Source organism: Lactuca saligna, chromosome 3 (assembly GCF_052625555.1).
Source record: "Lactuca saligna cultivar CGN05327 chromosome 3, ASM5262555v1, whole genome shotgun sequence".
Taxonomy (NCBI): domain Eukaryota; kingdom Viridiplantae; phylum Streptophyta; class Magnoliopsida; order Asterales; family Asteraceae; genus Lactuca; species Lactuca saligna.
Window position 1 is genome coordinate 219,381,087 of NC_136419.1, and position 10,145 is coordinate 219,391,231.

The window sequence follows — 10,145 nt, forward strand, 5'->3', positions numbered from 1 at the left end:
TAGGTATGTCCCTGACTTATTAGAATTTCTTTGATTTATAATCGTTAGACCATAAAAAAGAACCAAAATGTATTAATGTTTTTTTGTTATATTCTCTTAAAACTTATACATTTAGTTATTTGCTCTACATGTGCCTACATGTGTATACGGAATGTATGTTTAGGTGTAGAATGTAGATGGCTGATGGCCCCCTTGGTCCTTCCCTTCTGCTCAGTCTCCAATTAAATGCTATCATCGCCTTTAATGCTCTCTTTCCCTCCTCTGCAACCTCTACTTACAATATCTTTACATACACATATACATACAATACATACATGTATGTATATGTATGATTTGAAGCGACAACACAACTGACGTACACACACACACACAATAATATATATTGTGTCTTTTTGGTTTTCGAATCCAATCTCCGCTATTAATGCTTCCTTCCTGCAAAATTTCTCCTCGTTGCTTTGCGTATTCAGCTCTTACCACCTATTATCACTATTATAACTTCAAGTAAGTTTCTCTCTCTCTCTCTCTCTCTCTCTCTCTCTCTCTCTAGATATCGTTGTTTTCTCTCTCTACTGCATTTAATTTTGCAATTATTATCAAGTGCTATTCATGAATTTAATGGCGATTTGTAAGAACTGATGGGGGCGGAAGCTTGTAAAAGAGGAAGCAACACATTAAATTCAGTTTTTCAATGCTTTTTATTTGCAAAAAGTATTGGATCAACATGTCTATCTCCTAGGGTTTTTCAAAAGAACAATTAATTGATCTCGAAAAATAATAACCAAAAATTATTTAGCCATTATTGTTCTTCTGCATTTAGAGAAAAAAAAAAAACAAGTTGAGTTATTATTTTAAGTTGTAATAATTAGTTTTTATTGTTTGATAATTTTATTTTATCATCAAGTATTTAAGGATCATATAATTTATTTTGTGTCGATTAATAATAAAACTGGTCAATGTTTAAGGATCATATAACTAGATTTGTGTCATTGTAAATAATACCATAAAGAAAAATGATAACGGTAAAATTATTAGGTTAAAATTGTATTAAAAAATCAACTATTTTTAACGTTTGACATTAAGTTGCCTACAAATCTAACTTACTATAAATAAAAAATAATTCTTTTCATTTCCACCTCTACTATACCGGTAAAGCGTGTCATAGTTTAATTTTAAATTTTTTACATAAGTATTAAATTTTGTTATGAATTTTGTCTAACATCTCAATTTGTTCAAAAAAAAAAAAGCATGTCATTGTATAAGAATCTACAAACGAAAAAAATTACGAAAAATGTAAGTCTCATAAGAAACCTACAGTGTATAAACAATCCATACATGTTTTTATGCATTAAGTAATTGTACACCATAAGTATTTTACGAAGCATAAAGTTTTGTTTTTATTTTTTCGATTTTTTCCAAAATAATAAATCATATGTATTGAATCTCATGGTAAACAAGAAAAAAAAGTCCGAGATTCCAAGAAATACTTCGTTCTTTGAAGCTTCATTGATAGAGTTATTTTAAGTTCGAAAACACAAAAAATGAGCAAAATTAAAATTTTCAACTTCATATTGTGTCTAACAAGCCCTAAAGACCCAAGAAATAATAGTTCATTGCCGGGAAGAGTAGTCAACTTAGTGTTGACCGTAGTCAACCATGCATTGACCATAGGTTTCTTAATCACCCACGATTTCAGCGGCTAATTTGAGATAAATGCTAATTTTTGACTAAAAACTAAAAAATAATTAAGAAAAATTGTTAGTTTTGTAATTTTCTCTAAAAGACACCAAATCATTGTTGAGATGCATTCATAGTTTAAATTGTTGTGAATTAACTTAGTTTACAATTTAATAACTGCAATGATCTAGTGTTATTTACGATTATGACACACATTCAGTTTCAGTTTAACAGGTTGTACATATTTTCACAGTTTAATAACTACGAATTTGATTACTAAGTGGTTTCTAACTTTTTTTTTTTTTGTTTCTACTTGGACATTTTATAAATATAGTCCAAACATTTTCTAAATAAAAAAATCGTCAAAAATTAGTTTTCCTTCATAAATTATTTGGTTACAAGTTTTTAATACGACCTCCTAAATTATTTAACCGGTTTGTCGTCGTTGTAATGAAGGCCGATTACCAAATATGCTGATACATAGTTTCTGTATCGTGTTTTGCAAAACTCTTGAAGATAATATGATAATAGAGATAGAGAGAGAGAGAGAGATATAAATACGATCAATAAATGCAAATAGTGTCGGCATGTAATTCGCCGGTCGTCGTACCTGAGATTTTGATTCTTCTCTTGACATGTCTTTTCCCCCACACACACCAACACACATTTTCTTTTCAAATTCATTCTCAAATCTCCATCTCTCACTCTCTCTCCATAATTATTGCTCAAATCATATATACTCTTCTTCTTAGTTCTTCCCCTACATATATACATTGATTCGGTTTAAATTTCTAGGGTTTTGATTCAGAGTCGTTGAAAATGGGGAGAGCGCCTTGTTGTGAGAAGACGGGATTGAAGAGAGGGCCATGGACTCAAGAAGAAGACGAACTGTTGATTGAGTATATCAAGAAGAACGGCCATGGAAGCTGGCGATCTCTACCTAAACTCGCTGGTGTGTTTCTGTTTATCTCTTTCGCTGATTTATCCATGAAATCTAGGTTAAACTTGTTTTGATCGAAGATAATAGCATTCTACTCGATTTTGATTTCAAAATCTTTAAAAGAATCAAATGATCGAAATATATGATATTCAGTTATTCACCTCCATTTTTTGCTTCGATTTTGGTTTCAAAATTTCTCCCTCTGAATTTTATCTTCAAAAAATCAACGATCGTTTTATTTTTGTGATTATGCAAAAAAGAATGCTTATTTTGTTTTGTAGAGGTCACAAAAATTCAGTTTTGTGAATATTGGACATTTTAACTCGTAAGAACTAATTTTGTAGTAGATAAATTTGATCATTTTGCAACTAAAAACGAAAAAAATATATATACCCATAATGTGAAGCAGATAAAATCTTATACATAAAAGTCCCAATACTTAGTTTTGGAATTTTTTTTTTTTTTTAAAATAAATATGTATTTATTATAGCTCTAGAATGTCAGAAAACCCATTTTTGTGGAGCAGATTGCTAGTGGTTAATATTCATTAAAGTCGTGATAATTAATTTTTACCTTTATTTTCAAAAATCATTCTATCTTATATACTTTTATTAATCCTTAATTATTTTGGTTAAGAAATTAGAAAATCTACAATTTAAATCAATATTTTTAAATAATACTACGTACCCATTAATCTTTTTCTAATATAATAATTACATGTTTGTAATCTTCCTATTAAGTTAACTATTGTATATATCAAAAGTTTTCAAAAACAAAATCATGAAATAAGTTAGAAGATTGTTTATTTGTATGTATGGATTATGTTGAAGAGAGTAATCATTGATTCATATTCTCTTTGTGTCATCAACAAAACAGACAAATAAATGTGTGGGGTCCATGCATATCTCTTATTATATATTATTATAACATAATATCAAGACTTGGATTTAAATGCAACTTATTGACATCACATGGATGAAAGTACACTTTTGTTGTATTGTCCATTCTATCACTATTTCCACATCAAAATTAGAACCGATATATTTTATATCAAAAAAATTCATTAATTATTTAAACAATTTTCCAGGTTTGCTCCGGTGCGGTAAGAGTTGTCGGCTCCGGTGGACAAACTACCTTCGACCGGACATCAAGCGCGGTCCCTTTAGCCCCGAAGAAGAAAAACTCGTCATCCAACTGCATGCCATTCTCGGCAATCGGTACTGCTAATACTCGAACCCTTTGTTTCTTTTTTGTAAAAGGGACACAGTGTTGAGAATCTTAATCCCAACGTGGGTTGGGATTTTTATTTCCACTGCGCAAATGGATTTTATAATCAATTACTAACCCTCAGCTCACGCTGGCCCACACTATCAGAAAAGGACTTGTGACAATGTGGGTGGGATTCTCGGTCCCGAGGGTTAGTAATTGATTATGGTTTTTATCTGGGGAATGAAATTTTTTTAATTTATGATTTTATGTTGACATTTTATTTGTATTTTTCAGATGGGCTGCAATTGCAGCCCAAATACCAGGAAGAACGGATAACGAGATCAAGAATTTATGGAACACTCACTTGCGAAAACGTCTTCTTTCCATCGGAATCGACCCACAAACCCACGAGCCGACCGCCGTATCGGGCCCGCTAAAACGACCGCCGGCCTCCCCGTCCACCCGCCACATGGCGCAATGGGAGAGCGCCAGGCTGGAGGCCGAAGCACGTCTTTCGATGGAATCATCTCTACTTTTAAGCTCATCGATAACAAACAAAAGAATCAACAACACCGCTAACGCCGACTATTTTCTCCGAATTTGGCATTCCGAAGTTGGGAACTCGTTTAGAAGCATGAATAAGGTTGTGTGCTCTAGTCCGGCTTCACAAGCCTCGGTTTCCGGGACGACTATGGAAACGGTACACAAACCGGAATTGGAATCGGAATTGAAATTCGAGGGTAAAAACGGACATTTCTACACCGGAATCACACATTCCTCGAGCTCGGATGAAGTTGAAGATTCGTCGGATACCGCATTACAGTTGTTTTTTGATTTCCCTGGTCAAAATGATATGAGCTTCTTAGAAGCTCATTTCAATTAAAGTTGAACTAGAAGAGAAACTGTCTGACAGACAGCTTGTTTCAGACAGGTTCTCTTCTGGTATTAGTTTTTATGAAAGAAGACAAAGATATTTGAGTACGAGGTCTTCGTTGTATTGTAATTTTATATATATAATCATGACGCTTTTATGAGCTTAGGTGTGAAACAACTAACTGTTATGAACTTAGCTATGAAAGTAGATGACTGTTTTGGAACAATGATGTTGACGAATGATATTTAGCAATTTTTCAATCTACGTTTTGGCATTTCTTTGGCTTTGTTTGTGTTCACCAGGGCTTTTTTTTTTTGGATATATATATAAATCATATGGATTTTTGTTAAATTATGTGTTCGATTAACTTAATAACTTATATGAAGACAGGAGGAGTTAGCTTGTTTCATCACTCATGTATCATGACCTTGTTTCATCCCTCGTATCCTTATGTAAGACATCACTAGCGAAAACTTATATAGAATCGCCAACGTCCTCAATAGACCTTAAAAACCTCATAAATGTATGGGCCACAGAGGCAAGCTTAGGGACATAAGGGATAAAACAGGTCCCGAAACATGCAAAAGTGTCTAAGAGATGAAGCTACAAAAACATCGGAAAGAGTCTGCACCACACAATCGTCTCACCCATAAACTTCATACATAAGATGCAACATGTACGTAAAATGCCAAACACCATTTAGCAATCAAACTTTACCATCTAAGCGTGAAAAGCATCTTAATCAGGATTATCACCATAAACTCATCATCAAATCACAATATAATAGCAACTAGGTTTAAACTGAAAAAAATGACAATAGACCTCTCTGAAAATAATATATTGGGTATGTTGTGAAAAAAAATTCAAAATGGAAACCAGCTAAATTTATCAAACCGATAAAGGTATCACTCTTGAGGGATTTCTTGAATTCTTTTTTAAATTTTAGGTTTAAACCTGAAAAAAAAAAATTGACTTGGATAAAAAAAAATCTTTTTTTTGTATGTAACTAATCAAAAGTATAAAGTAACAAGTAAGTGGTCGTGGTGGGGAGGTTTGGTGCATGTTGGTTGGGGCAAATTGAATTGAATAGCACTTGTACTGGATTAGTTATTGCATGAAATTTGAATGTTAAAAGTTTGTTCGAATAAAAAGAGACAATAGTTACCATACTATTATTCGAAAGACTATATAGCTTAATTTGGTATATAACCAAAATGGAACTCCCCATTTCACAGCTTTTATAGTTGTATATTTTCCTTGAAATATTATAAATTTTAAATAACCTTCTTGTATCAGTATTACTATAATTTTATATCACAAAAAAAAAAAAAAAAAAAAAAAAACCGTCAATATTCTTTTTTAAACGGCAGCAAGATTTATATAAAATGAAACTAATAAGAAGCTAGGAGACAAGAGTTATGGAAATACAAAAACAAATGAGCATTACATTCTAGAACATGATTCGAACACAATTTTTGCCATCTTAAGTGTCCACCGGTGGTGGATGTGAAAGTTGTACCTAACTTGCCAGTGTTGTGTGATTTTGAAGCGTGGTTGAAGATTTTCTCGTTTATAAAGCCCATTTGAATATCAGAGAAATAGCTATATGCAGTTATGCACATCGCTAATTTTTTTTTAGTCATTAGGCCTAATAAATTTATGAGAACCCATCGAGTGAATATGTGATCTTCATCTTTCAGTAGCAAAATTACAGAGTTGCACAAAGATCGAGTGAATATGTGATCTTCATCTTCGGTAGCAAAATTACAGAATTGCACAAAGAGGTAGTCCCAATACCAATTTTATGTAGATTTGCAAGAATTTACGACTTTCAAGGGTGCTTTTGTATAACAGAGAAAAAAAGCGTCAAGGTTTTCGATGACTGATTTGCATAAGAGTAGACGGTATGGGCCTCAACGAGCGATAACGAGGCTCAGGTGGCACACAGAAACACCGTCCTAACGGGGAAACCCACCCTACTCGTTGCATCTCGTCGAGCAAGTCTCGTGAGTCGTGACCATCACAACGACTTGAAACGGGAAAAAAAATAACCGTCGGGGCTTATAACCGTTTGCAATGGTCAATATTCAAAAAACAAAATTACCTTTTTACCTATATATTTACTCATTTTAATTCAATTTTTACATCTTTTTATCAATCTCTCTATATTTTATACACTTTCTAAATCAAAAAATGGAGCAAAATCCAATCCCCCCCCCCCTCCATCATCAAACTCAGGGCCGGCCCATGGGCGAGCGCACCGGGCCCCCAAAAGCCAAAGGGCCCCTATTTTGGACTTACAATATGGATTATATAATAACATCATTAAATTTAAGCATGGTGGATTGGTTTTTTAAAGTCCAATACTGTAACATCCGTAGGGTCGGTCCAAACATATATGGGGCCCGGAGCGAAAAGAAAAAAATAGTCCCTCAAATACAAATATAATAAAGATTGAAAAAAATATCATTACTCTTCAATATAGGCGTTTTCAATTAGAAATAAAAATCAAACTAAATTGTTTATATTTTGAGCTAAATTGAGTTTTAACCAACTTTAGGTCCTAAAAATCATTTAAGTAATAATTTATATATATATATATATAGATATATATATATATATATATATATATATATATATATATATATATATATATATAAACTACATAGCCCATAAATTTTGGGCCCCCTGGAATCGTGGGCCCTGGGCGGTCGCCCGGGTGGCGCATCGTCTGGACCGGCCCTGAACATCCGGAATTACGGGTATGCTATTTTGATTATTTAATCATTTAATTTTTTTGGGGAGTTATTGGAGGGACTCGACGAGTTGGTGCTTCAACTCGTCGAGTAGGGTCGTGACTTTTGATGCGTTTTAGCGACTGGACTCGACGAGTCGGTGCTGACGAGGAAAACCCTAATTTCTCGGGTTTAGGACCTATTTAAAGGTTCTTATGGCCTTCATTTGTGGCCACTTACACCCCTGAGAAACCCTAGAGAGCGAAGAGAGCTTAGAGAGTAAAGGAAAGGCTAATTCATCATCCTTTTTGGTGTGTTCTTGCAAGAAGGAGTGGGAAAGTCCAAGCTAGATCGATTGTGAAGCTTGGATTTGTGTTATTCATTCTGAGATTCGCTTCTGGAGGTACAAATCCTTTCCCATTTCATGTATTTGATAGATTTCTTGAATCTAGGGTTTCTTTGCATCATTTTGAGTTGGATTATGAAGCATGTGATGTCCCAAAGTGGTGTAGATGTTGGATCTAGACCATGAGAGGTCCAAAAAGTCCCAACCTTCCAACATTTATGTTGTTTCATGAGAGTTTTGAGAGTAGGTTGCCATTTTAAAGGTTATTTCTCCATTTATGGCTTTGTATGTGTTGCATGAATGTAAAGTTTGAACCTTTTCGTGACTTTTGAGTGCTAGAAGGTTAGATCTACTAGTTAGAGAAGCAGATCTGACCTCAGAAGTTCGTTTTAGTGTTGCCATGGAAGGAACTCGCCGAGTCCATAAGGGGACTCGACAAGTCGAGTTGGGTTGCCCCGCGATTCATGACCAGTAGTAGCCCGTCGAGTGGAAGGTTCACTCGACGAGTCGAGTGAGGTTTAGAAAGATCCAGAGGACACGCTTGGACTCGCCGAGTCACCTATGTGCACTCGACGAGTCTGGTCAAAGTTTGACCGTTGACTTTTAGGGTTGAGTCAACACTTGGACTTTTGGACCATTAGAAGGGTAAATTGGTCTTCTAGCCTTCTGAGAGAACATTGGAACGAACTAGTCTAGCCTGGAGAGTCGTTATTGATTTGAGATGATTGCTTATATGTTTAAGCGGGGCTAGGTCATTGTTACGAGGTTCAGTGATACCGAACACGTGAGTTACTAGACAGCATATGAGATGAGTCTTCTCACTATACTTTACCTAGAGTGGTAACTATGTGTGACCGGAAGGTCTTATATGTTATGCAGAGTATGTGATATATGTTGCTATGTGATATGTATGTGTTATGCTATGTTATGAGTACTATGATATGGACCGGAAGGTCAACAGTGTATGGACCGGAAGGTTAAGATGATGAAGACCGGAAGGTCTTACGGGTAGGGTCGGAAGGTCTACCAGAGTCGGGACGGAAGTCCCCTGAGACACATGGATCGGAAGATCCCATAGAGTTATGGCCTTGAGTGGCGTATGTGTTGTATGTGGTATTTTGGGGAACTCACTAAGCATTTATGCTTACAGTGTTATGTGTTATGTGTTTCAGGTACTAGCGATAATCGCAGGAATGCGCCGGCATGATCTGTACACACTGGCAGGAGATTTGTTTTATGATCTTGGGATATGTTTTTATCGTGATGGCATTTGTTAAACTTGAGAATTTGAGAATATTGAATGAGTTTTATGTTATTTGAAAAATGAAAGTTGTTTTGAAAATTCACTTTGTTACAAATACTCTAATCATTTGTAATCCGGGAGCGGGAGCAGGTACATGCAAGCGTGCATCCGAGTTTCGATTTCCAAGGCTTCATAACTCTTCAAAATCAATTTTCATGGAGAATACAAACGACACAGTCCACTTCTCTAGAAGCCAACAATTATATCTTATTCTATTTCTTATTAAAGATCTAAGTCAATCGATCGTCTCATACTTCTTCTTTTCATGATTTCACAAAAGTGAAACTTGATCTTTTCCTTCTTATTTTTGTTTTCCTTTTTCTAAAATATCACGATTGAATCTATGAATGAATGCGAAATTATTTGATTTATATCTTAATTCAAACCTTTTAGAGACTGGAATCGAGAGTTACAGTAATTGTGTCACTTCTATTTCTTTATCAATCGCTGGAAATTTCAAGTTGCAGTCATTCGGAATTGAGGTCTAGAGACAAAATCGACTTTTGTATGTTCTAGCCTTTTTGAAAAATCTGTATCGCAAAAATGACATGTTGAGCAACAAATTTGGGTCAAAGAACTAAGCGGTACAACAAATTCAACGGTAATTACAATCGGCTTCAGGCGCAACAGCAAAGCGGAACCAACGACTTTGATTTGTTCAACTCTGCTAAGGAACAGTATCGGGTCGAAATGGGACATATTTTCGACTTTGAAAAATCATGGGAGTTGTTGCGAGCGAATCCAAGGTGGAATAAAATGCCTACATCGTCAGAGGTTCAATCTAAAAGGTCTTGCAATTCGAGTTCGATCGACGTGTCGGACGCACGGACTCACATCGACGAGCACAATTTATTAATAAAAGAAAAAAATGAGTTGAAACATCGTCATTTGGAGTTTCTAGAAAAAAAGCAAACGCAAAAAAAGATGGAACTAATGACACATCAGTTGTCAATTCTTCGGACAAACGATGAGGTTTAACATCTGTTGATCTGACGGTGCTACAAGCGATAAATAAACAAATTATGAAGCAATATTTGGATTAATTAGGATTGTTGTGTGGTTTT

General features: G+C 34.8%; 1 protein-coding gene across 2 annotated transcripts; it reads left to right on the forward strand.

The window, feature by feature from the left end:
* The first annotated feature begins 232 nt into the window (after nt 1-232).
* Nucleotides 233-4,981, forward strand: MYB17 (myb domain protein 17). Of its 2 annotated transcripts, none has more exons than XM_078986582.1 (4): nt 233-501; nt 2,470-2,626; nt 3,702-3,831; nt 4,118-4,981. In XM_078986582.1, exons 2-4 carry the CDS (start codon nt 2,494-2,496, stop codon nt 4,704-4,706), a joined length of 852 nt encoding a protein of 283 aa, XP_078842708.1. In that variant the 5' UTR covers nt 233-501; nt 2,470-2,493; the 3' UTR covers nt 4,707-4,981. The 2 variants fall into 2 exon arrangements, with proteins under 2 accessions (XP_078842708.1, XP_078842709.1); XM_078986583.1 differs by having other exon boundaries at nt 2,483-2,626.
* The last annotated feature ends 5,164 nt before the right edge of the window (nt 4,982-10,145 follow it).